Here is a 27,295-nt window from a genome sequence, read left to right as displayed (position 1 = left end):
ATCCAATTATAAGCAGATAATTGGATTAAAGCTTTACTGAGCAAGGCCCTGCCCACCAGAGCAAGACCCAGTTTTCCCCACCACCAATCCCTCCCATCAGGAAGCTTATAAAAGCCTCTTAGCCTCTTCCATGAGAGGGCAGACAGAAGCAGGAAGAAAAACCACAATCCCACAGCAACTAAAACAAAACCACATTACAAGTTAATCAGCATGAAAATGCAGGAATTTACGTCCCAGATGAAGGGACAAGATAACCTCCCAGAAAAACAACTAAATGAAGTGGAGAGAGGCAACTTTCCAGAAAAAGAATTCAGAATAATGATAGTGCATATGATTCAGGATCTATGAAAAAGAATGGAGGCAAAGATTGAGAAGATGTAAGAATTATTTACCAAAGACCTAGAAGAGCTAAAGAACAAACAGATGAATAAAACACTAGAAGGAATCCATAGCAGAATAACAGACAGAAGCATGGATAAATGACTTGGAGGACAGAATGGTGGAAATCACTGCCGCAGAACAGAATATAGAAAAAAGAATGAAAAGAAATGAAGACAGCCTAAGGGACCTCTGGGACAACATTAAAGGCATGAACATTTGCACTATAGGGGTCCCAGAAGGAGAAGAGAGAGAGAAAGGACCTGAGAAAATATTTGAAGAGATAATAACTGAAAACATCCCTAACATGGGAAAGGAAATAATCAACCAAGTAGAGGAAGTACAGAGTCCCAGGCAGGATAAACCCAAAGAAGAACACACTGAGGCATACAGTAATCAAACCGAGAGAAAAATTAAAGCCAGAGATAAAATATTAAAAGCAACAAGGGAAAAATGACAAACAACATATAAGGGAACCCCCATCAGGCTATCAGCTGATTTCTCAACAGAAACTCTACAAACCAAAAGGGAATGGCATGATACATTTAAAGTGATGAAAGGGAAGAACCTATAACCAAGACTACTTTACCCAGCAAGACTCTCCTTCAGATTTGATGGAGAAATTGAAAGCTTTCCAGACAAGCAAAAGTTAAATGAATTCATCACTACCAAACAACTTTACAACAAATGCTAAAGGAATTTCTCTAGGTAGAAAACAAGAGAATAAAAAACCCTACCTATAGAATATAAGCCCAAAACAATTAAGAAAATGGTAATAGGATTATGCATGTCGATAATTACCTTGAATGTAAATGGGTTAAATGCACTAGTCAAAAGACTGGCTGAGCAGATGAAAACATATGTACACGTGCACTTCCACTTTGTAATTATCTTACACTATTAGGTTAATCATGTTCCCATTATGGCTTGCAATTGTAATTTTCTTTTATTTTTTTGTCTGGCTATTGATTGTGAAAACGGATAATATCTTTTACTATTGTGATTATGTAACTATTACTCACTTAATACATTGTATCATAATTGGTCAACAGTGCTCCCTGGAGGTGAGGTGACAGCCCCAGCTCACAGGCAGGACATAGCCAAAGACCCCACTCCCACCCCAGAGCTTGGTCTGCCTGGAACATCATCTCTGGGGCACAGGCGGGGAACCACAATCTGGTCTCAGAGGGCCTCTCTATCAAAATCAAGCTAGAGATGAGCAGCCAGAGGTATGTGTGATGTAATGTCACCATGGAGTACCTGTCAGGCAGAGCAAGGGACTATCAGCAATAACGACAGCACGCTTTTACAGAGTGATGCTCATTTCATGACCACCACCGTGCAAAGTGCTTTGCATGCTCCTGATAGCTCACAGCACACTCAGGAAGTCAGAACCACCCATGTCTGCACCATCCTTAGAGGGGAAACTGAGGGACAGCTCATAGTTGACAGGTGGCAGGACTGGGATTTGAACCCAGGTCTGTTCACCAGGTGCTCATCACATGTCGTATGTCATAGGCAGCTGAGTGCAGCGTGTGTGTGACCTCACTTAACCCTGTGAGAAAGGTGCTGCCGTCCCCATTGTTCAGGGCAGGTGACAGCCCAAAACAGAGACCACCTACCTCTTTGGAGGAAAAGATGTGAAGGCGCCAGAGCTGCATTCTCAGGAATCCTGATTCCTTAGCCCTGCCTCCGCCATGCAGCCCTTGACCTCCAGAAATAAAGACATGCCCTTGAACTCCCTGAACAATTTCTTCCTGCGACCATCAGCAATGCCTGGAGCTATGCCAGCAGATACTCCTAGCTGGTGAGGCAGAATATACATCCCCAGTAGGTCCCCTGTTGAAGACTGGGATCTTGTTCCCTGGCCTGGGAGTCCTGCACTGAGATCACTGGGTTGGTGGGGTTTTTTTTAACTTTTTATTTTGAGATAATTATAGACTCAGAGGAAGTGACAAAGATAGAAAAGTCTGGTGTGCCCTGTGATGAGTTTCTTCTCATGGTTACTTCTTACATAATTAGGTGTAGTACAACCTGTATGTGGTTCTAAGTCTTTTTATCTCATATCTAGATGTACATAACCATTGCAGACAAGATACAGAATTATTCTATTATGGCCAAGATCACCCTTGTAGTCACATCCACCTCCCTTTCCTCCACTATCTCTAACCAGTAATCTGTTCTCCATCTCTACCATTTTGTCATTTTGATAATAGTACATAAAGGGAGTCATATGGTACATGACCCGTTAGGATTTTTTAAATATTTATTTATTTGTCTGCACTGGGTCTTAGTTTGGGCATGCGATATCTTTAGTTGCACCAGGGTAACTCTTTGTTGCATCACGTAGGGATCTAGTTCCCTGACCAGGGATCGAACCCGGGCTCCTTATATTGGGATCGCAGTGTCTTACCGCTGGACCATCAGGGAAGTCCTTGGACTGTTTTGTTTGTTTGTTTTTAACTCAGTTTAATGCCCTTCAGAACTTTCCAAGTTGATGTCTGTCCCATACCTCATTCCCTTGCTACCTAGTACTTGCTACATAGTAGTCCTTGATATATCACAATTGTTGGCTGTATCCCAGGGAGTTGTGATACATCCACAGAGTACTATGTAGCAATGGAATGTATTATGTACATTGTACTGTGTAGCACATAGATGTATCACAACTGTTGAACCATTTAGTATTGAGGCACATGTAGATTATTTCCAATTTGGGGCTATTACAAATAAAGCTGCTTTGAACAACCGTGTACAGGTTTTGGTGTAGACATGAATTTTTATTTATTGAGCATCAATGCCTAGAAGTGCAATTGCCAAGTCATATGGTAGGATTATTTCATTAGTTTTTCAAGAGTGGCTGTACCATTTTACATTCCCACCAGCCATGTATGAATGATCCAGTTTCACGGCATCCTCACCAGCATTTACTATCATTATTATTTTTAATTTTAGTTATTTTATTGGTATGCAGTGATTTGCACAGACTTGATTTGCATTTCACTAATGGCTAGTGGTGCTGAACATCTGTTCATGGGCTTCTGTGCCTTTTGTGTATCCTCTTTGGTAAAGTATCTTTTTAGGTCTTTTGCCCATTTTCTAATTGCCCATACAATCCACCTACTTAAAGCATACCCGTCAATGGTTTTAAGTGTAGTCACAGCATTGTGCAAACCATCACCACAGCCAATTTTAGATCATCTCATTACCCCAAAATGCTCATCACCATTAGCAGTCACCCCCTGTTTCCTCTCGACACCTGCACCCCAGCCCTAGGCAACAATGAAATCTACTTTCTGTCTCTACAGATTTTCTTTTCCTGGTCATTTCACAGGAATGCAATCATACAATATGTAGCTTTTTGTGACTGACTTCTTTCGCTTAATGTTTTTAAGTTCATCATTTTGCAGGATCTGTACAGTACTCCATTTCTTTTCATTGTCAAGGAGTGGTATTTCATTGTATGGATAAATCATATCTTCTTTATTCATTCATCACTCGATAGACATTTGGGTTGTTCCCATGTTTTGGTTTTTATGAGTAATGAGCTATCAACAGTTGTGTTCAAATTTTGGGGTGGATATGTTTTCATTTCTCTTGGGTATATACCCTAGGAATAGAATTTCAGAGGCAGATTGGAACTCTAGGTTTAACCTTCTGAGAAACTGTCTTGAGACTGTTTTTCAAAGTGGCTGGACACTTTTACATTCCCACTAGCAATGGATAAATGCTTTCATTACTACACATCCTTTCTAGCATTAGTTGTTGTCACTGTTTTGTATGGTAGCTGTCTAATAGGTGTATGAGAATGATAGCTCATTGTGATCTTAACTTGAATTTCTCTAAAGGTTAATGATGTTGAACATCTTTCTATATGATTCTTTTCTATCCAAATACCATCTACCATCTTCTGTGAAATGTCTCTTCCTGCCTTTTGCACCCCCCCCCCTTTTTTTTTTCTCTCATCTTTTAGTTGTTTGATGTTTGGTGTTTTTGAATGTTGAGAGTTCTTTATATACTCACTCTAGACATGAGTTCTTTGTCAGGTTAAGTGACTTGAGCTATTTTCTCCTAGTCTATAGTTTGTCCTTTCATTCTCTTAAAAAAACTTTCCCGGAGCAAAAAGAAATTGATTTTGAAGTCCAATTTATATTAGGGGTCATGTTTTGCAGAGTGAGGAAGGTGGGGAAAGAAGGAGGTGTGGCTCCTCCCGGGCAGAGCTGTGGGGTTCCTTCTCCCACCCCCAGGAGAGTAGCCAGCACACAGCCTGGAGCCCTTTCTTCATTGGGTATGTGGAGCTGCCTGCCCCAGGCACCAGTTCTCAAGACAGGCTGGGAGACCCTGCTGGCCGCTGTGTAGAGGGTGAACACAGGGGATCATCAGGCCAGGGGCTCTGGAGGCCATGACTCCTGTCCAAGAGAGATGTTCGGGGATGGCTTTTCTCAATCAGGAATGACCAAGGAGTTTGGTGGGAGGGGAGGGACAAAGCAGTCCTTGTTGACATGCCCCGGTGCCTGGCCCCTCCTTCACCAAGTGGCCCCTCCTTCCTGACAGGTGCAGCTGTGAGACTAGCCCAGCCTGGCCAAAACTCTTCTCCTGCTTGTGTCCCCGGCTCTGAGTCATTGTGTCATGGGGGCTAACTCTTCCTCAGCTTGATGTGTCCTGAGAGAAGAGTCCTGTCAGCCTTGCCTGTCCTTGAACATACTGAGTGCTGTGTTCTCCACCAAGCTAGCGCCTCTCAGCCTCTTTAGCACCTAAGGAAGCTGTCAGCATCTTGGGATCCTCTCTTCCTTCCCCTCCATATCAGCCGGTCTCCTCAGGGCCCCCTCCAGAACAGGTCCTGACTCTCTTCCCTCTCACCACCCACTTTCCCTGTCTCTTGGACAGGAGTCATGGCCTCCGGAGCCCCTGGCCTGATGATCCCCTGTGCTCACTGTCTAAACAGGTGCCAGCAGGGTCACCAAAACCCTCCCTAATGCTCCGCCTTTGTGTAAGTCTCCAGCAGCTCCCCAGTTCACTCAAAGTCTGAGTCCTGACTGTGGCCTAAAACCCTGCTGTGATCCAGCTCCCTTGGGCAACTGCTCAGACTCCTATACACCACTCCAGGCATGCTGGTTGGTTTCCTTCTTGTTCCATGACCACCGCAAGTACATTCCTGTGCTGGACATTTGCACCTGATCTCGACTTTCCCGGGACCCTCATTTCCCAGAAATCGACTGAGCTCCCTCCCTCCCTCTCTTCCTTCCGGTCTCTACTCAGTTGACTGCTCTCTAAATCAGCCGACTTGCAGGCACATGCTGTCCTTCTATCTCTTTTAGCTTCCTTCTTAGCCCACTCACTATCTGACCACACGTTTATCTGGTTTTTGTCTATCTCTTCCATTTGATGTCAGTCCCAGCAGCCAGAGTGTGGGTCTTTTGGTCTGTACAGCAGCCCTACAAGGAAGTGCTCAGTAACCTCGTGTTGATGGAACTGGCGAATTCTGGGGGGTCCAGGCGCTGGGCAGAGTGTGATAGCTGAGTTGAGTGTCATCACTAAATGTTAGCCTAAGAGATGGTCTTTGTGTCAGATCACCTCACTGTAACCCAAACTTTAATGGTTTGCCTGTGACCTTTAGGATTTTTGTTCTGTCTGTGAACCACCTGAAGTATTGTTATTTTGTACGTTTCTTGAAGTCAATTCACTTGATTGGTTTTTAAACTTACTTCTTCCTAAGCTTTTAGCAAAAAAAAAAAATCAAATTTCTAAATATCCCTTTGGGGATGGGCATGTACACACTGCTGTATTCAAAGTGGATAACCAACGAGGACCTACTGTATAGCACGTGGGACTCTGCTCAATGTTATGTGGCAGCTGGATGGGAAGGGGGTTTGGGGGAGAATGGATGCATGTATATGTATGACTGAGTCCCTTTCCTGTTCACCTGAAACTATCATAACATTGTTAATCAGCTCTACTCTGGTATAAAGCAAAAAGGTTTTTGAAAAATTTAAAAACAATCACATTTGGCAACCTAGTTTCCTTTTGCTTGGACATAGACTAAGTGAAGTATGACTATCACCTAGAAGTCCCTCCACACCGCTCCCCGGGACACCCAGCTCACCCGGGTGGCACTCTGGCTGCACCTCAGGCAGCACAGGGTTACTCTGATGGCTCCAATTATTGACATTGCTCTGCCTCTCAGGGCGAAGTCCTTAGGGGCATTCCTCCCCAGCCAGACCTGCTGGAGCCAGGGGTTGTTGTCAGGGGACAGGTGCGTCAGGGCAGGTTCCCACACATGCACAGGAGAGCTGGTCAAAATGTCTAGTGGGGCAGCCTTGAAGTCCCTGCTGTTCTCTGCCCCCCTCTCCAGTTTTGGTTCAGCTCCTGGAACTTTGCCAAACGTGTTTCCACTTGGGAACTTCACACAGGGTGTCCCTGAGTGACATTCCTGCCATACAGACACTTCCCCAACCCCGAGACCCTAAATCTGCTTTCGTTCTAGTCTCCACTAGCCTTCCCTGTTGGGAGCAGGTGTTGCGTGTAGTGGCCAGGTGTTCTGTCTGATGTCATTTATTTAATGTCCTTCTCCCTGAGTGACTGCCAGCACAGGGAGGAAGGGGCAGGCCTCAGGGTGGGGTCCCGCCCTGCTACCACCTGCCTGTCTGCCTTTCTCCTGCATGGGGACAACCCATTCCAGCTAAAGTAGCCTTGTCCCCTTCCCACTCAACAGTGTAGTTATTTCTGCCTCTAGACCTTGACTTTGGTCTCTGATGTACCCCCCACCTTCTCCAAAAAAAAAAAACCAGGGCACAACCACCTTCCTTAGGAATCGCCCAAATCCCCCATAGCCCTGAAGCTCTATTCTTACTGCCCCTTCGGCACCTTCATACTCACAAGCTCCTGCTGCTTCTCCCTGAAACGGCAGTGCTGTACAATGGTCAGTGCAGGGGAGGGGGTGGGACTCTAGGGCCAGGTCCCAGGTGGGTGCTCAAGTCGGGGCTGCACAGTCCTCCGCTGGGGGCCCTCAGGGAAGTCATGTCACCTCATTGCCTCGGCTCCTCCAGATTCTCCACATCAGTGCACAAGAATCACCAGATGTGTACGTGCATGCTGAGTCACTCAGTCGTGTCGGACTCTTTGCAGATCTGTGCATTGTAGCTCACCAGGCGCCTCTGTTCATGGACTCTCCAGGCAGGAATACTGGAATGGGTTGCCATGCCCTTCTCCACCAGGAAGAGTCATGAAAACACAGACTGCTAGGCTTGGGTATGGCCTGAGAATCTGCCTTTTTGGCAGGTGCCCAGGTAAGGCTGATGCTGGTAGTGCCAAGACCCCACTTGGAGAACAATTGTCAGAGTCGTCAGGGAAGGTGGATGGAGATTAATTCATGTAAACCAGGTAGAATCATGGGGCACATAGTAAGCACTCAGCAAAAATGTTAGTTGTTGATAACAATTCATGCTAGAGAGTCTGGCCTTCTTTAACTTCAAGAAGACTTGAGTCCAGGGTCTGGCCACACCATTTCCTGGCTCTGGGACCCTGGGAAAAATCACAGGGCTTCTCGGAGCCCCAGAGTTCTCACAGGGTTGTCCTACAAGAGGTGGGGGTTCCCTTCCCAGGATAGCCTGAGCTTCCTAAAGGGGTTCAATACACAGCTGGTGCCTGATGGATATTTCTTGATTCAAATGAGGTTTGAAAGATTGAGAATTTCCTGGTGGTCCAGTGGTTAAGATGCAGGGCTTTCACTTCTGGGGCTAGAATTTGATCCCTGGTGGGGGAAACTAAGATCTCACAAACGACATGGAGCAACCAAAATAAATACTTCACTTAAAAAGAAAGATTGAAGCTGCAGAATGCAGCATAAATGTGAGGCATGGCAGTCAAGCTGATACAGGCTCAGGAAACACTGAGACCCGGGGTCCCCCTGGGACCCACAGGGGGCAGGGGGGAAAGTCAGTGAGTGAAGCCAACCGGGTGGGGGACCGGGGAATGGTGGGCACTGTGGCAAATCGGGAGCCAGGCTCCTTCCGAAGAAGCAGCCGCCATCTCTGTCAGTGAGACACGGTGGTACGGAAGTGGGAGCCTTGGGCTATTGGTTACTCTGACTGTGGCACAAGCAGGAATGAGGGTTGTTAGGTGAAATCACCCAGCAGTCAAACATGACCTCCTGTGGACCAAACCCAGCCCACAGCTGCCAGATTAGAGCAGGAACAACTTAAGAATGGCTGGCCTGGGTGCCAGGCTAGAATCCCAGAGGACTCAGGGGGAAGGCAAGGAGGTGAGTGGCAGGCTTCCCAAGGATGGGTCAGAAATCATCAGGAACTAGGTGGGTATTTGGTTTCAGGGCATTTATTTCACATCCCTCCATACAGGTCCTGGGGCCAGGTGTGGGGGCAGGAGACCAGGCAAGGGGTAGCAATAAATAACATGGACAGACAGAGCTCCCCTCCAGACAGATGAGGTTAAAGGAGGTTAGAGGGAAGCCACAAGGTGGGGGTGGGGTGCTGGCGGGCGGGGGGCAGCTGGGAAGGAGAGGGAGGCCAGGCCCAGAGCTCTCCGTCACCTGCCCCAGCCCTTCCCTGCCCCAGCCCCCACGACTTTGGGGAGGAAGGGAGCCCACAGCCAGTGGGGGCCAGTGAGGGTCTTGGAGGGGGTGGGTGACCGCACAGGGTGCCCCCAGCTCCCTCACTTGACGCGGATTTCAGCATACTCGGCTAGCTCCTCCGTCAGGGTATAGCTGTCCTTGGTGGGTCGTTTTCCCAGGTCCGAGTGAGAATAGCTCAGGTCCAGCTCCGGGGGTTCTCCCCGAAGACCCAGCAGCCTCCTCTCTGATCCCAGGCGCCTCTCACTCTATGAAGGGAGCCAACCCATTAGGCGGTCCTGTCCCACCTTTCCCAGCTGCAGATGCTGGGTTGCTGGCACACCCATGGCTCTAGAGCATGTGTGAGCCTCCTTCCTCAAGGACCACCCACCCAGCCGACCCCATGGTCCTGGGTTGCTCTTGGGAGCCCTGCCTGCACCAGTGCCCCCTACACAAAACAACCTCCTCGCTGCTAAGCCTGAAAGCTGCCCACAAATTCACTGTCCCCGAGAAAACTTCATCAACCTGGGAATTTGCGGGGCACCCAATTCAACCCATAACGCCTTTCTAGATGGAAGCCACCTGTCGGGAAGCCACTTTTCCCAGTTGTTGTAAGTGCCTGGCTCGGCAGGTTCGGGTCTGGTGTGGTCCCTCCTCAATCTGGGACATCCTCCAGGTGCAACTTCAGCTTCCCCATCACGCCTGCCATCCTTGACCTCCCTCCTTCAGACACACACGCACACAGGACAGTGGCCACAGACAGACAGACGGGAGCAGTAGTGGGACAGAACAGACAAGGCCAGGGGCTGCTGGGCAAGGCCACACTCAACTGGGGACCAACCTGGACGCCTGACGGGGACGCACACACATGCCCGCCAACCCCGAGGCCCAACACGGGCCCAGAGGTGGGCACACTGAGGCCCCCGGAACCTACCTCCTGGGGTGCTCATTCCAGGGTAGAGACCTCTCTGGACTATTGGAGAAGGAAATGCAGTCATAGACCCAGGCAGGGAGGGTCAGGGCTTCTCGTGGGCCCCGAACTCTACAGCCCCGCTTGCAGCCTCAGCCTGAGCGCCCTGTCCCAGCCCAGGGCCGAGCCAGGCTCAGCAGATCCTTTCCTCCCTTTCTTTGGGGCCAGCTCCCCCTCCACCCAGGGCCTCCCAGGCCCCTCCCAGGCCCTCAGTGTCCCCGGCACCCAGGATCTCCAGCCAGCTTGGCGCCACGGGGCTCTGGCCTCACCTCATATTTCTCCGGCGCCCCGGAGATGCGGAAGTCGCTGCTGAACACGACCGGGGGGTTGTCTGCCCCCGAGAAGCTGGGGCTTTCCGTCACGTTCTTTCTGCAGGGCAGGACATGTCAGCCCCAGTGCGACTTTTGGGTTCCCTACTCCTCTCTCTGTCTGCAGTTCCCTCTACCTTAGGAGTTTGGCCCAATCTCTAAGATGGGGTGGGCAGCCGCTTCGGTGAGCAGCCTCTTCCCATCCATCCTAGCCCATCCCTCTCCTGCTTCATGGCTGAAGACGAGCCACCCCTGGGCCCCAGTCTCTGCCACCTTCAGGACCCCTGCCTGGCTCCTCTCGGTTCTCTGGGGCCATCTGTACCCCCTGGCTGCCAGGATGCGGAATGGGGAGATTAATTCCTTGTCGGGAGTGCTGATGGGTGTGTGACACAAGGAAGAGAAACAGCAGCAGGCGGGTGTGACTTGGGACTGGGGAGCGTTTACTGATACCACAGATTATGTGTAGTTGTTGGAGTTTCTGGAACCCACTGTGGCTGATGCTGTGCCCGCAAGCCAGGGTACTGGCTCTCCACATCACAAGGGAGGGGCAGGAGGAGACAGCAGAGAATGTGGGGCACCCGTGATGACTGGTGGGAAGGGTCCCATCCAGGCACCGACACCTGTGACCTGACCTGCTCCTGTTAGCCGGAGTCCACTGTCCTCCACCCAGCTGAATTCTCACAGCGGAACCCGCCCTCTGTTACCCACGCCCAGCCTCCAACTGGTCTGCCCTGCCCTGCCCCTGGAGGCTTCCTGCACCCACCCCCCGCCCTTCCACCCCACTACACTCCAGCTCAGCCCACTCACTTTCTGCGCGTCTGGGTGATGTAGCACACAATGGCGATTAGGATGGCAAAGGCCACCACGGCTCCCACAGGCCCGATCTTGGCCCACATGAGGCGGTCTGAGGAAAGAGAAGACCCAGGTGCCCTCAGGGCTGCTGGTGGGAGGAGGACACCAGGGTTCTTAGGAGACGGGCTAGGGCAGGGGCGGGAGTGAACATGTTTACACAGCAGGCACACCCTTGCACTGACTGGTCAGTTGAGCTGTTGGAGGGGCCCGCGAAGTGTCAGCAGGCTTGGGGCAGCCTCTCCTAACTGGCTGGAAAGCACATCTTGACCATTCGATCAACGGCATAGCCGGACCATTGCTCAGCGCCCGATAATCAGCCTGGGCGAGGGGAGCTTAGATCCAACGGGGGTCCCATCTGTTCCCTGACTCCCAGCCCCAGGCCACATCACTCACGGGCTCCCTGGAAGGGCAGCTCCAAGCTCTTGGTGCCGTAGAGGTTGTGGGAGGTGCAGATGACCCGGGGTGGGGCCTGGGCCTGCCCCCGCAGCGTCAGGATGCTGGTGAGCAGGAGGCCGCTGCGCTCTGAGTACACGAACTCGCGCTCTGTCTCGTTCACCGTCACGTTGCGCAAGGGCAGCTCGAAGGCCACGGAGGGCTCTGGGTTGGCTTTCACCACACAGAGGCACTGCACTGTGTCACGGGCTGCCGCACAGTGGGACTCCAATAGGATCACAGGAGCGACTGTGGGGGCAAGACCAAGACCTGGTAGGCTGGAGATGGGGACTTAGGGGCTTCTGGGCTGAGATGAGCTGGCTGTGCCCCCTGCACCCTCTCTTGTGTGTGCTCACTCAGCCATTTCAGTCACGTCCGACTCTTTGAGACCCCGTGGACTGAAGCCCGCCAGGCTCCTCTGTCCGTGGGATTCTCCAGGCAAGAATCCTGGAGTGGGTAGCCATGCCCTCCTCCAGGGGATCTTCCCGACCCAGGGACTGAACCTATGTCTCCTGCATTTTCTGCATTGCCAGCAGATTCTTTACCACTGAACCACCAGGGACACCCCACACTCTCTCTAATGCCCTCTCCAATGCTGCTCACTTTGTAAAATATAAATCAGATCATAGAGACTTCCCTGGTGGTCCAGTGGCTAAGACCCTGCACTCACAATGCAGGGGGCCAGGTTCAATCCCTGGTTAGGAGCTAGATCCCATGTGCTGTAACGAAAACATCTCACATGCTGCAGTGAAGATCTCGAGTGTTGCAACTAAGACCTGGCCCAGCCAAATAAATAAATATATATTTTAAAAACATGAGGGGCTTCCCTGGTGGCTCAGTGGTAAAGAATCCACCTGCCAATGCAGGAAACACGGGTTCGATCCCTCACCCGGGAAGATCCCGCGTGCCACGGAGCAACTAAGCCTGTGCTCCACAACTACTGTGTTCTCTAGAGCCCAGACCTGCAACTACAAAGCTCACATGCTGTAGCTACTGAAGCCTGTGCGCCCTAGGGCCTGTGGTCCTGCAACAGGAGAAGCCACCTCCATGAGAAGCCCAGGCACCGCAACTAGAGAAAAGCCCATGCAGCAACGGAAGCCCAGCACAACCAAAAATAAATACAATTTAAACAAAAAAAAACTGAAATAAAATCTTTAAAAGTGATCATTATAATATAAATAAATAAATCAGATCACGGCACTCCCTGCTTAAACTCACCCCCTCCAACTGCTTCCTGTGTCACTTAGAATAAAACCCCAATACTTTGCCTTGGTCTGCAAGGCCCTGCAGGACTTGGCCACACTCAGATCTTCTGCTTTCACTCTGGCTCACTCTCTTCTGGCCACACCAGCCTCCTTGCTGTTTCTCATACTCGTGGAACTTTTTCCCACACCCAGAGTCTTCCGTTTCTCCCTCAGCCTTGAGCACTTCCCTGACACCTGCAGTGCTCACACCCTCACTCCAGGCAGCCTCTGTGCAGACCACGCTCTTTCTCTGACCACACCATGTAAGCGGCACCTCGCTGCACTAACCATTCACTCGGGTTTGCTCCTCAGCACTTACGTCTACTGGGGTTACATACCGATGTGACTGCTCTCTTATTTCCATCCAGACAAGTACTTGCTCTGTCTCCACTCTGTCCCCACTGTTAGAATATCCTTTTCTTTTTTCTCTTGTTGCTACACTGAGAAGCATGCGGGATCTTAATCCCCTGACCAGGTATCAAACCCATGCCCCTTGCAGTGGAAGCTCAGAGTCTTAACCACAGGAAGGTTTCCAGAACATCCCTTTCACCTGGCAGGAGCTCTGGGAAGACTCATGGGATGAGAGACTGAGTTCAGCCAGCTCCGCCTCCTGGCCATCCTGCAGATGCCCCCACTCACTCCCCAGAGACCCTGCGTCCTGACCCTCCCTCCCTCATAGGACACACCAGACACCACCCTCCACTCAAGATAATTTTGTTGACCTTTGCTGCCATTTGAATTACAAAAGTGATACTGGATAAATTTAAATTAAAAAAGAAAAAAAGAAGTGATACCGGGATGGTTTTTCCCCTTTCATTTCCCAATATGAAATTATAATAGAACATTGAATGCTGCTTTTTAATCTATGTTCTCTTTCCTTCTGAGAGTTTGGCACTCACCTCTGCTCACTCTAGTCTGACCTTCAATTTCCATCCAAAAAGAATATGCAGGTAACAGTGATGGGGCAGGGAGCCATGAGACTTGGGTATTTGCAATAGGGATCATTCCATTTGGAATGGGTACATATCTCTAAGTCTAGTAAATCAAAAGTTAAATAGTCCAAATTCTGCTTAGGTAGACATGTATATGCTTGCTATGTTGTTGTTTAGTTATTAAGTCACGTCCAAATCTTTTGGGACCCCATGGACTATAGCCTGCCTGCCTGTCTCCTCCCTCCATGGGATTTCCCAGGCAAGAATATTGTAGTGGGTTGCCACTTCCTTCTCCAGGGGATCTTTCCAAACCAGGGACTGAACCTACGTCTCCTGCATTAGCAGGGGGATTCTTTACCACTTAGCCACCAGGGAAGCCCGATGCTTACTATAGTATTAACGAATTAACACACCACAGAGTAAATTAGTAATGACCAACCTGAACTGACAGTGATTATTTTAAAAAGTAAAAACCTTTTCATTCTAGACTGTACCGCTAGTACAGCTGTGACGGGGCTGCGGGAATGCTGACACCCTGCAGTGTGCTCAGCATCTTTGCAGAGTTGCCGGCAGCCCCGAGACCTGTGAAACCCTGACTGATACTAGACAAACCCCAGGTCCCACAAAAGATGGGAGGTTCGGGGCGTGAGACAGCTTTGGCTTGAATTCCAGCTCTGCCATCTACTGGCTGGTGGCCCGAACCAGGCCACTCAGCTTCCTGGACCTACAAGATGGACTTCTCTTCTGTGCAAACAGGGGTAATGGGTGCTTGACTTGACAGGGGCTACGGAGAATACACTCTGAAGTGGGAGTACGAGTGTGTTGAAAAGAAAGCTTAACATCCCATCTAGGGATTTAGGATTAGATAAAGCGACTGAGCCGGGCACGACTGAGCGACTTCACTTTCACTTTTCACTTTCATGCACTGGAGAAGGAAATGGCAACTCACTCCAGTATTCTTGCCTGGAGAATCCCAGGGACCGGGGAGCCTGGTGGGCTGCCGTCTATGGGGTCGCACAGAGTCGGACACGACTGAAGCGACTTTGCAGCAGCAGCAAAGCGACTGAACACGCACGCATGTACATAGAACTATTCCAGCAGAGGGCGCATGTGAGCAATGCCTTGGCAGCAGGAAGGCAGTGGATATCCATCCAGCCAGGAGTTCAGGGAGATGAGTGGGAAATTAAGAGGGTGTCTAAGACTTACAGGGCACGTGGGCTCCTTAGTGTAAGATACTGTCACACCCATTTTTCAGAGAAGAGAATCAGAGCTCAGCAAAGGTGAAGTCACTCGTCTGGGATCACACAGCAAGACGGAAACAGAGCTTGGATTCAGACCCAAGTCCATTCAGCTCTGTCAGGAGCTAGACACCAGTAACACTTCCACTTCTTCATATCAAACTGGGGTGACAAGCGATCCCTACCCCCAGTCACATTGCTGTGAGAACGAAACAGGTCAATATGTGCAAAGGGCTTGGACCTGCTCGTCACAAGATCTCAGTGAGGGTGAGCGCCCTGCAGGTCCCCTGCTGAGACCCCCTCCTCAGGAGCACCCACCGTTGTCAGCGAGCATGGAAGCCCCAGTACTAGGAGACACAGACTTTGGGGACAGAGAGGGGACTGAGGGATAGCTCTGCCCAGCAACCTGGGGCTGGACTCCCAGAGTGCAAGCACTGTGACCCAGACCTCGGAGCCCAGCGACGGGCTCAGCAGGAGTGGGGGTTGGGGGCACAGCTGCTTGTCCCCTCTGGCACATTGAAGGCCTTGAGTCCTTGGGTTCCAGGGACTTCAGGGGAACTGAAACAGCCAGAGGTTTACGAACTGGACAGACAGGGTCCAGAAGAATCTTGACACTGGCCAGCCTCCCAACTGCATGGCCTTGGGGAATTCTGTCCTTCCGTTTCTCCTCAGTGAAGGGAGATGATGACAATATGCAGCTGCTTCAAGAGGTGACCAGGGAGGGGGATGGGGACTTAGTGTTTAATGGGGACAGAGCTTCAGTTTAGGAAGGTGAAAAATTGGGGAGATGGGTGATGGTGAGAGTTGCACAACAGTATGGATGTACTTAGTGCCACTGAGCTGTACAGTTAAATGTGGTTAAGATAGTGTGTTTTATATTATGTGACTTTTACAACAACAAAAAAAAAACATTAAAAGAAAAGAAAGAGGCCACCACAATAACACGTGCTGGGGATGCAGTCCTGGCTCAGGGTAGGCCCTTCAGCGTTGTTTGCTGCTGCCACTCTTATTGTGCTTCTCTGGTGGCTCAGGTGGTAGAGAATCTGCCTGCAATGCAGGAGACCAGGGTTCAAACCTTGTTGGGAAGATCCCCTGGAGAAGGAAATGGTAGCCCACTCCAGTATTCTTGTCTGGAGAATTCCATGGACAGATGAACCTGATGGGCTACAGTCCATGGGACAGGATGGTCTGTGACTGAAAATGTACATGAAGTGCAGTTGTGTGTACATTCAGGGGCTTCCATCAGGTTCTCAAGGGGTTCTCTGGCTCTTACACCTAAGAAGCTCTGATTAAGGAAGTAGATATAATGGGGAAGACCAAGAGGAAGAAGGAGGGGCATGTATGAAGAAGGCAGAGTATACACAACCCATACACATATCACATATTGATGCTGGGAGGGAGCAAACTGGGAGGAAAGATGTCCCCAAGATGAAAGGTCAGCAGAGCAGTGATGGCCATCACATTGCCGTGGAATAATCTGTCTCCACTTTGCTGACAAAGCCATAGTCAAAGCAATGGTTTATCCAGTAGTCATGTATGGATGTGAGAGTTGGACCATAAAGGAGGCTGAGCACCAAAGAACTGATGCTTTGGAAATGTGGTGCTGGAGAAGACTCTTGAGAGTCCCTTGGACTGCAAGGAGATCAAATCATTCAATCCTAAAGGAAATCAATCCTGAATATTCACTGGAAGGACTGATGTTGAAGCTGAAGCTCCAACTTTGGCCACCTGATGTGAAGAGCTGACTCATTGGAAAAGACCCTGATGCTGGGAAAGATGGAAGGCAGGAGAAGAAGGGGGCAACAGAGGATGAGATGGTTGGATGGCGTCTTTGACTGAATGGACTTGAGCTTGAGCAAACTCCAGGAGTTAGTGAAGGACAGGGAAGCCTGAAGTGCTGCCATCCATGGGGTTGCAGGGTCAGACTCGACTTAGCAACTGAACAACAATTGACTGTGGCCACTTGCAGACTGTTGAGTATGGACTGTACTCAACACCTTCTAACAGACTTGTGTGGTGGGGACCACAGTAGGTGGAATAAGTAAGTCTGGAAGTGGTGACTTTGGAGACAAGTGCCAGAGGCCAGGCTGGGGTTGGGGAGGAAGCAGAGAGAATGGAAATATGGAGGCGACATTCCAGAAGGAGGTGCTGGAGGAGGGGAAGTGGAAACCATGACTTCGGAGCTATGACCTGAATGATGGCTGGGGTGGGAGCGGGGTGTTGCCAGTGCTGTCCAGAGAAGGGAGGTCACGAAGGGGACTGGTTGGCAGTGGAACAATGAGCTCCATTCCCGAGACAGTTAGCTTTTTATCTGCACCCGTCTCATCTCTCTGGCTGTGCTATATCTGTTAACATGCTTTGCGTCCTCTCGGTCCTATCCCCCACCTCCCACTGAGCCACACAGCTCATGCACATAACAACAGCTTGACCAATGTATTCTGATGTCATAACACAGGATGAGGTCAGCTTTGGGCATTACAGAAGAGTGGAACCAGACTCCTGCATCTGAATCTCAGTTCTGCCTGGGTGACCTGGGGTGAGTGACATAACCCCTAAGGGCCTCAGTTTCCTTCTCTGGAAACTGGGGACAGTAAGAGAATCTCCCTCACTGGGATGTCAAAGAGGTGAAAGAGTAGGTTCCTGTCAAGAGCTTCCAGCAGTGCCTGACTCCTAGCGATGCTCCACAGGGTTAGAGGTTGCGGTTTTTGTTTTAGTTAATGCATGTGTGCTTCCCTGGTGGCTCAGACTGTAAAGAATCTGCCTGCAGTGTGGGAGACCCGAGTTTGATCGCTGAGTCAGGAAAATCCCCTGGAGAAGGGAATGGAAACCCACTCTGGTATTCTTGCCTGGGAAATCCCACGGACAGAGGAGCCTGGTGGACTACAGTCCATGGGGTCGCAAAGAGTTGGACATGACTGAGGGACTAACACTTCTGCACTTCAGAGAAGCAGTGGCCACAGGATTCAGAAATATCCTTGGTCAAAAGCCCATCCCAGGGTGTGGGAATATTATATTCTCAGGTGGGACTTTTTTTTTTTTTTTGGCCAACCTGCACGGCATGTGAGATTTTAGTTCCCCAACCAGGGATTGAACCCATGCCCCTGCATTGGAAGTGTGGAGTCTTAACCACTGGATTGCCAGGAAAGTCCCTTAGGTGGGCCTTTTCTTGCTGTGGATTTAGCTTCCCCACCCCCATCTGCTGGAGCAAAGCTGACCCTTGGTTGGGATGCTGAGTGTCCCCCATTGAGCTCCACCACAGGGGTGGGTGGGCAGGAATCAAGCCCACCTGCTCTCATCAGGGGAAGAGGGTCGAGGAGGGGGGTACTCACACTCCACAGACAGGTTGAAGGCGGTGGCCCTCTGGCCGTACTGGTTCTCGGCCACACACCAGTACTCTCCGTCGTCCTCAGGGGTGACGGCCGGCAGCTCCAGCTGCAGCTCACTCTCATAGATAACCGTGGCCAGAATCTGCTTCTCCTTGAAGATGGTGAGAATAGGATCCGGGTTGCTCTGTGTGGAGCACAAGATGGAGACTGTCTCGCCCTCCACGGCCACCACTGTCCCGTTCACCATCGGCTTCCAGGGTGCATCTAGGGGGCAGGACAGGGGGCCAGTGGTCAGAAGCCAGGGGGGCCTCTTCTGCCAGCCAGCTCTCACCCCTAAATGTGACCCTCAACACCCCAACTGGAACACACCACCTCAGGACAGCCCGGGTAACCTCAGGCCTGGCTGTCTCGTTTACAGAGATTCTGCAGACACGGTGCTTGTGTCTGAGTCCCGGCTGTACTCCTTCCCAGCTGTGTGTGGACCCATGTCTTAACCCTTCGGGGCCCCATTTTTTAAATCTGGAAACTAGACTTAAAAATATTCCCGATTTCATAAGGGGTCACTGAGAATAGACTATGACATGCACTGCTTTAGCCTGAACAAGGCAGATGAAGATCTCTGTCCATGTGGACAGGTGCTGTATAAGGAAATCAAGTGTATAGTTGGCAAGATGGGGAGGAGCTCTTTGGAGAAAAATAAAAGTGGGATGGGAAGTCAGGGTAGTTATGGCTTTAACTAGGATGCGGAGGGAAGGCTCCCTCCAGACTAGAAGCGGGCCGGGAGGAGGCAGCCAGCTGTGGGGATGTCTAGGGAAGGACCATTTGCATAGGGCACTCAGAAACTGCTGAGGAAATCAAACGCTGCCTGGCGCTGCCATTTTTATTATCCCCAGTCCTGGGCACTTTGCCTCAATAAATATTTGTGAGCGAATGAATGAATGAATGACCTCTCCTTGGCTCCCAGCCAAGAATCCTGTTTGACCCGCCCCCTCCTCCTGAAGCCCCATAATGTTCCAGGGTGCCCACAGGGGCTGGATCAGGCTTGGGTTCCCCTCAGCCCTCCCATTGGAACTGTAATAGGGCTCATTTTAAAATGCAGATTTCAGGGCTTCCCTGCTGGTTAAGAATCCACCTTGCAATGCAAAGGACATGGGTTTGACCCCTGGTTGTGGAACTAAGATCCCACCTGTGTTTGTTCAGTCGTGTCCGACTCTTTGTGACCCCATGGACTGTAGCCTACCAGGCTCTCTGTCTGTGGGATTCTCCCAGAAGGAACTGGAGTGGGTTGCCATTTCCTTCTTCAGGGAATCTTCCCAACTTAGGGATCAAACCTATGTCTCCTGCATTGGTGGGCAGATTTCTTATGATTGAGCCGTCTGGGAAGCCCCTGAGATTTTAGGCCCGCATGATACAGCCAAATAAACAGATATTTTAAAAAATAATAATAAAATGCACATTCCTGGGGCCAAGCCCAGCTCTACCCCCCAGGAAACTGAATTTAACAGGCTTTCCTGGGTGCGCAGAGACCAACTCTGATTCTCTCTTCCTATCTCCATGTCCTCCTAGCCAGGAGATAGATGCCCAGTAGGTGTTCAAGAATGAAAGAACTCTTTAACCTGAAACTTCCTCTCCATCTTCATCTCAACTGCAGGCATGGACCTGACCGCCATCGCTACCCTCAGCCCCCGCCCCCCAGCTCTGCCCTGGGCGAGGTTGGTTCCCCAGTGCCCTGTGTGTGGGGCGCACAGGGCGGCGACTCACACATGACGCTGAGCTCTACGGTGCGGTTGTCCTGGCCGTAGGTGTTCTCAGCCAGGCAGAGGTAGACGCCGTCTTCAGCAGGGGTCACTTCGTCCACCTCCAGGGACAGGCTCTCGGCCACGGCCTCGCGGAGCACCGTGCCATCCCGCATCCAGGTCAGCAACGGCGGCGGGTTGCTGTCGGCCCCGCAGAACAGGCTGACGTGGGAGCCCTCGATGGCCTCCACGGTGGAGTTTATCTCCACGATCACCGGGGGGTCTGCGGTGTGGTGGGAGGACACAGGACTTCAGGGGGCGCTCGCGCATTTCCCGCCCCCGGCCCTGACCCCGCCCCCTCCCTGACCCTGACCCTGCCCCGCTCCGCCCCGCCCCTGGCCCGCACCCAGGCTCACACTTGATGTCCAGGCTGGCGTAGCCCTCGAACTGCAGGGTAGTGTTGGGGAACGAGGCCTGGCAGCCCAGCCGGTGGCCGTTGGTCTCCCTGGTGGGCACAAAGTGCAGCAGCGACACCTGCACCCAGGTACCCTCCTCCTCGCGCAGCCGCCCCAGCACAGTCGGCTCACCGAGCCCCTCGTGGCCCAGCCAGCTCAGCTCTGGGTGCAGCTCCGGGCAGTTGTCAGGCACCATGCAGCTGACCTCCACTTCTGTGCCAGCCATCACTTCCGGGGGGACCACGATGTTGGGGGTGTCTACATGAGCCCGGGAGATGGAGGGTGAGGAAGCAGCGTCGCCCACCAGCCATCCCTCACCCGCAGGCCGCTGTCGGACTCCATTCCTGGCGCCTGGTTCCCTCCCCGCCCTTGGATGCAGAGTTCCCCACAACCGGCTCTTCTCCTGGGTACGGTTAACCCAGAAGCCCTCCGCAGATCCAACGAGGGATGTAATAATAATGGAAACAACAATATAGTGTTCTGAGTACTTCACTGGTGTTTGACTTGCCAGTCCTTCCAGCCATGCTGAAACTAGAGGGTGAGTAATGTTATTTTGCTCATTTTACGGATGAGGAAGCTGAGGCCACAGCTGGTACCAGATAAAACTGAGCTTCAAACCCTGTTGCTCTTGCTTCATCATCTGTGCCCTATGTGTGCATGCTCAGTCACTTTCAACTCTTTGCAAGTCCATGGACTATGTAGACGACTAGGCTCCTCTGTCCATGGAATTTTCCAGGCAACAATACAGGAGTGGGTTGCCATCTCCTCCCCCAGGAGATCTTCCCAACCCAGGGATGGAACCTGAATCTCTTGCATCTTCCTTCATTGACAAGCAGATTCTTTACCAACTTTGCAACCTGGGAAGCTCTGTGCCCCAGACAATATATTATATTCCTCAAGAAACTTTTCTCCTTCTCATGTTTGCTTTGCTTTACCTTCCACATGTGTGCGCGCGCGTGTGTGTGGTGTGTCCTGGAGCTGTGTCTGTCTGTCTGTGGCAGTTTGGAGTTGGAGGCGGGGTCTCTTTCTGCATCAGGGCTATAATCTGGCTCCTCACATGGTCTCAGAGCTGATGGGGAACCTGAATCTAAGGATTCCATGCCTCTCAGGGCCTCTCAGAAATGAGGCAGTGGACCCTACTCTGCCCAAACTGGCCCAGAGCTGCATTTTATTTGGCGTAAACTTAAGACATAAAAAAAAAAAAAAAAAAATCTGAAGTAGCAGCCTATGCTGAAAACACACAGTTCTGGTTTCCCTTGAAAATTCAGAGAATTTCCTGGCCATTCAGTGGTTAGGACTCCAAGCTTCCACTGCAGGGGATACGGGTTCTATCCCTAGTCAGGGAACTAGGATCCCCCATGCCACTTGGCATGGCACAAAACAAAACAAAACAACAAAAACTCAGACTGCCTGAGATCTATGGCCCTGCATTCTCATGCTACCCCATTTAGCTCGAGCCAGGCTCCATGTGCCAGGCACTGTTTTTAGCACTTGACAACTATTCCCTTATTGAACTTTAAATGCTGTTCTTATCCCCATTTTACAGAAGAGGATAACAAGGCCCAGAGAATTTCAGCAAACTGCCTACAGTAGCCCAGGTAATACAGGGATGCAGAGGCCTTACCGCAATCCCCAAGCCCCACTGTCTTTCTCCCGGGTGTCTCTGAAAAGTAAGAGCCACTGCTTTCCTCTGGGGAGGACAATACAACTTGGGGCCCTGCTTTGCCCCTTTCTGTCATCTGCCTGGTCATGTGGGCCAGAGGCTTGGCACCCCTCCCTCCAGCCAAACTAGCAAGTCCTTGGTTCTGCCGACCAGACCTTCCCAGAAGGGCACTGGGAGGGCTTCCTGTTTCCCATGGTCCCCGCCCCCGGCACAGCCCCCCGAGACTCACTGATGATGTCCAGGACGCTGTGCTCGGAGAAGGTGTACTGGTTGTAGCCCCCCAGGTCCCCTCGAAAGTAGTATTTGCCGCCCAGCTCGGGGCTTAGGTTGCTGAGCAGGAGGGTGCAGTTGCGCAGGCCCAGGTCCCCCAGGAGGCGGCTGCGTCCCTGGAAGCTCTCGTGCACCACCTGCGTGCGTGACTTGAAGACCACCGGAGGGTAGTTTTTCGGATAGGGGCTATTGAAGTACCAAACGCCATGCACGACGGCCGGCCGCAGCTCATCAGGGAAGCTGAAGCGGCAGGGGATGGAGACGCACGTGCCCTCAAAGGCCGAGATGGACGATGGCATCCAGGCGCCCCACTGACCCCCACGAGAGGCTGTGGGTGAGCAGGACCGCTGAGGCTGAGAGACACATTCTGCCCAGGTGCCCCCAACCCCCACTCCCATCACCTCCCACCACCTGAGGGGTCCAGGGACCCCAGCCTGCTCAGGGGCCAGGACCCACAAACCTCCAGATCCCCATGCATTATTACCTGAAATCATAATCCAAAATAGAGACAGTGCCGTGAGGAATATCATTTTGTACAGCAAGTGAGCAGAGCTGGAGAGGGGAGAGGAGAGTGTTGAAGGCCCAGAGAAGTGAAAAGTAAGACTTCTGGTAAGATTTTGGGAAGCAGCCCGTTCAGATGAGAGCTGCTGCTGCTGTTAGTATTTATGATCACAGACACATCTATGGCATCAACCATGTACCACCCGAGGTACTCTACTATACAAATTCATTTGAGGTAGGTGCAATTATTATCCTGTTTTTGTAGCTGAGCTCCAGCAAGATTGAGTAACTTGCCCAAGGTCACACAGCCAGCAAGCAGCAGAGCTAGGATTCAAGCCCTGTCTGCCTGTCCAGGGTTGTAGACTTCACCACCAAACTGTCCTGACTCTCCATGGGTTTGTTGTTATTCAGTTGCTCAGTCACGTCCAACTCTTTGCAACCCAATGGACTGCAGCATGCTGGGCTTCCCTGTCCTTCACTATTCAGATTCACGTCCATTGAGCTGGTGAAGATATCTACATGGTTAGTGACGTGCTAATAATTATCTTTATCACCATTATGCCCTTGGGGATCTCCAGAAAGTAAGGATAGAGCCAAGTTTGGATGAACAAGAGGAAGCAGGAAAAGCCAGGAGGAAGGGAAGTTGGAACCCTCCCCGCTCACCTCTGTCTCCCTGAGTTGGGAATGCCTTCTGGTCCCGCTTGCAGCTGTCAGCCGGCCAACCTGGAGCAAGAATCAGACAGGTGCAAGGAAGTGGGGGCCCGAACATCCCCACCCCCGTTCACAGGATCCAGCACGAGTCGTGGCCGTTGCCAGGCTGCCCACACAGCCTCTGTCGCCCATGGCCTCTGGATGTTTGAGACCCTCCCACACAGCCTCAAAGCTACTCTGTGGTCACCTCCCGTGGCAAGCCATGATGGAGAACTCCAGGGAAGCCAAGGGGAGCAGCAGTGCCTTGGGGTGGGGGGAGGCGAGGGGTGTGAATGGGGCAAGGGAGCACTTGTCCCATGGCTGAGACCTGGGGGTGGCAGGCAGGGACCCAGCCCCATCAATGACTGGGTTTCACAGCATCAGCATTCCCAACATGCCGCGGGAATTCCTGCCGCCCTCTCCCGCCCCACAGATGGCCCCTGGTGTCCTCACCCTCCAGAGGCCAGAGCCCGGTTACAAAAGAGGCCTGTTCCCTCAGGGTGAGGGCGCCTCGTCCTGGGGGGCTTCTGAGGTAGGTGGGGTCGAGAGAAGAGCTGGGAACGCCTGGCCGGGCTCTGAGTGGAGCCAGGAAGGACCAGGGACTGGGGTTAGTGAGTCCCTGGCACCCGGCTGCTCCGTGGGTCGCCTCGGGTTGGAGCCAGAGTTTCCAAGTGGTTGCTTTTTTGGCCTCTGACACTGTCTTCCCACGGACAGATGCATGTAGTCAGACACATGCAAATGCTGGCATGAAATGTTACAGATCTGGACAAAACCAGAAGGAGCTGGCTCACCCCAACAGCACTGCTCAGGACCCTGCACACACCAACAGGCACCGGGACCCACGTGCAGCAGATACCCACACACACCTCACCCTCCTGCCCACCACACCCCTGCACAGCTACAGGCATGGCCATCAGGCACACACACTGCACACTGCACACTCCCAAAGGCACTCGGACCAGCACACACATGGAGGTGTGGCTGTGGCCAGACCCACCCAGACCCATGCCGAAGAACACACGGCAGATGCCATCTTTGTGTCTGCCGCAGGGAGGTACGGCGGGTAGACACAGGTGAGGGCCACGGGCCCAGACTCATGAACCAAGCGTGTAGATCATGCATTCTGAATAAGGATGAAAACTGGTTCTTGGGGATGGGGTCCAGAAAAGCCTGAGTTATTATGATGGTTTGTGGCTCTCTAAAGGGCTGTGTGGTACATAAACACAGTCCATCCATTATCTTAAGATTTCATGGAGGAAGTGGGTTTAGGAAAAGCAAGTCTGAAAGGTTTCCTTAGTGAGATGTTAAAAAAAAGATGGAGAAACACTGACGTGGATTAAGGCTCACTCAGAGAGGTGCACGCGCCTGTGCACACACACCCCTGTCGTGTGCTCAGTGCTGCAACTTGCCCACTCAACCCCCCCACCCCCATCCCCTCCCGGATGGCAGGATACAGACCTCTGATTACCTGGGCATCCTTTCGGTCTTCTCCTGGCCCTGGACCACTTCCACCCCAACTGCCACAAACCTAGGAGCCCCAGGGCAGAATCTCCACCGGAGGGGTCCCAAGGAGGGTGCCTCATTCTCTCTCTCTCTCTGTGGTTTGCTCCCAAAGCTCAGTCAGTGTCCGTGCCATGATCCCAGCCCACGCCCAGCGCGGTCCTGAGCAGCACCCTCCCCCATCCTAAATTAGTGGCAGCTCACAGCCACCATCCACGGCCCAGAACGCCCTGCGTTGCACGCGCCTTGGGTGACCCTGCCCTGTGCTCTCAACCCAGGTCCTCTGCTCTCCTCCCCGTCCCCAGCCCTCTCAGCTGCAGTACTCACTTGATGCCCTTGCTTCTGCACCCTCTGCTCCACCGGCCCTGCTCGCCGTCCCCTGGCCTCCCAGGGTCTAGGCCCCCACTCGCCAGCCCCTCCCCTCCCCCCGGGTGCCAGGGGCCGCCTGCCTCCAGGGCCCAGCTCCTCCCTGCCCCCGGGGGAGGGGGGCACAAAGGGCCCTTGTCACCACAGAGCGAACTGGGCAGCCTGACGCCTGGGTTCCACGAGCTCCTTCCTGGAGGGGCTGGGGGTGGCTGCCTCACTCGTTCCCCGCTCCATCCCTGCGCACCCTAGTTCTGGGTCCCTGGGAGGAGGGCGGGGGTGCGTCTCTAACATATCTGGAAGTCTCAGGCTGAGAGGCAGAACGTGTTGTCCTCAGCTTCTGGGGAATCTTGGTGGCAATGCTAGTAATAATCTTAGGCCCGGGAGGCCACAGAGGCCAGTGTGACCAGAAGGAGGCAGGCTCTAGAGCTCGCTCTCGGCTTTAGTCCCCTCCATCCTCCCTAGAGGGTGTCGTCTTTGGTGCCCACACCCTGGTCTATTCTCTTCCAGGCTCTTCTTGCCATTGGAAATGACTTTATGTGTTAACTGTTTCCTCCCGTGAGAACATGACCTTCAGGAGGACAGGGCTTTGCTTCCTCCCAATCTGCGCTGCGGGCAGACGGACTCCTGAGTTAAACTTCCTAACCACAGAGTGGGTGCACGAGTGTGTTCCTCAAATACCCTCACTGGAGGCCTTGGCACTGTTCCTTCCTCCTGGAAACTCCCCTGCCCCATTCTACTTCCTGATCTGCTGCTGACCAGCCCCTCTCCGCCAAGCCGAGCCCCGCTGTTTAAAAGCTGCCCCAGGGGCTTCCCTCATGACTTAGTGGAAAAGAATCTGCTTGCCAACACAGGAAACATGGGTTCGATCTCTGGTCCAGGAAGATCCCACACGTCACGGAGCACCCACGTCCTTGTACCACAACTACTGAGCTTGTGTTCTAGAGCCCATGCTCTGCAATAAGAGAAGCCACTGGCAAGGAGAAGCCCTCATTCCACAATGAAGAGTAGCCCCCACTCACCTCAAGTAGAGAAAGCCCGCGAGCAGCAGTGAAGACCCAGCACAACCATAAATAAAATATTTAAATACTGCCCGGTCCTTCCATGGCCCTCAGCACCTCGTTTGCACACCTGCACCCTCAGTGAGCTGCTTCCCCACTGGTATCTGAGCTCAGGCTTCTGTCTGTCCGCCTGTCTGTCTGTCTTGTTCACCCCCATGTTCCCTAGCACAGTGCCTGGTGCACGAGGGTGCCCAACCCGGGCTGTGCTGACTCTCTGAGCTGGGTGGGGACCCTCTGTGTGCAGATTCTATGGTGATCCTTCTGCTGCCCCAGGCCCAGTCATAACCTTTGCCTGGTGGTGGTGTGACTAAGTGTTCAGTTCAGTTCAGTTACTCAGTCATGTCTGACTCTTTGATACCCCATGGACTGCAGCACGCCAGTCCTCCCTGTTCATCATCGACTCCTGGAGTTTACCCAAACTCATGTCCAGTGAGTCTGTGATGTCATCCAATCATCTCATCCTCTGTCGTCTCCTAAGTGTAGTAGTGGCTTGATCGTGAGCTGCTCAGCCACACTAGGGCATCTTCTGTCCTTCGGGCCAGAGCAGTGGGGAGGAAGGGAGGGAGAGAGGGCCCTTTCTCCCAAGGGAGAACCCCGCCCTGAGGCACAGGGATGGGTCGAGGCGGGGAAATCCCCAGACTGGGGAGTGAGGAGTCAGAGAAGCCTAGGGGCGGGCGGGGGGGGGGCGGGCGGTGGGGGATGAGGAGTCCCACCCCCACCTCAGGCTTCATGATGTCAGACTCTGCCCGTGCCTTTCCCAGGCAGGGACAAAGGCCCATTGAGATTGGGGTGGGGCCTGTACGCCTGGGTCCC

At 52.2% G+C, this 27,295-nt stretch overlaps 1 protein-coding gene across 2 annotated transcripts; it reads right to left on the bottom strand.

The window, feature by feature from the left end:
* Nucleotides 1–8,693: 8,693 nt before the first annotated feature.
* Nucleotides 8,694–25,429, bottom strand: MAG (myelin associated glycoprotein). 2 transcript variants are annotated; one of them, XM_086351958.1, is made up of 11 exons: nucleotides 25,027–25,429; nucleotides 23,532–23,591; nucleotides 22,852–22,919; nucleotides 22,327–22,695; nucleotides 20,396–20,692; nucleotides 20,005–20,262; nucleotides 18,247–18,507; nucleotides 11,465–11,752; nucleotides 11,027–11,123; nucleotides 10,181–10,280; nucleotides 8,694–9,210 (listed from the first exon to the last, which is right to left on the bottom strand). In XM_086351958.1, exons 3-11 carry the CDS (start codon nucleotides 22,895–22,897, stop codon nucleotides 9,046–9,048), a joined length of 1,881 nt encoding a protein of 626 aa, XP_086208084.1. In that variant the 5' UTR covers nucleotides 22,898–22,919; nucleotides 23,532–23,591; nucleotides 25,027–25,429; the 3' UTR covers nucleotides 8,694–9,045. The 2 variants fall into 2 exon arrangements, with proteins under 2 accessions (XP_086208084.1, XP_086208083.1); XM_086351957.1 differs by having other exon boundaries at nucleotides 25,386–25,429.
* Between the last annotated feature and the right edge of the window lie 1,866 nt (nucleotides 25,430–27,295).

Source organism: Bos grunniens, chromosome 18, assembly GCF_055505025.1.
Source record: "Bos grunniens cultivar Pamir isolate PY7600 chromosome 18, Bosgru_T2T1.0, whole genome shotgun sequence".
Lineage (NCBI taxonomy): Eukaryota > Metazoa > Chordata > Mammalia > Artiodactyla > Bovidae > Bos > Bos grunniens.
The sequence above is the reverse complement of the archived record's forward strand: the minus strand, read 5'-3'. Positions and strand labels throughout refer to the sequence as shown.

What these genes read in the sequence shown, in the direction of transcription:
- MAG (XM_086351958.1), bottom strand. Translation starts at nt 22,897, where the DNA reads ATGATATTCCTCACGGCACTGTCTCTATTTTGGATTATGATTTCAG. An exon ending in ATTTTGGATTATGATTTCAG is followed by an intron (nt 22,696 to 22,851) that starts GTAATAATGCAT and finishes GCTCACCCACAG; the next exon opens with CCTCTCGTGGGGGTCAGTGG. An exon ending in CTTCAACCTGTCTGTGGAGT is followed by an intron (nt 11,753 to 18,246) that starts GTGAGTACCCCC and finishes TTGCCCCCACAG; the next exon opens with TCGCTCCTGTGATCCTATTG.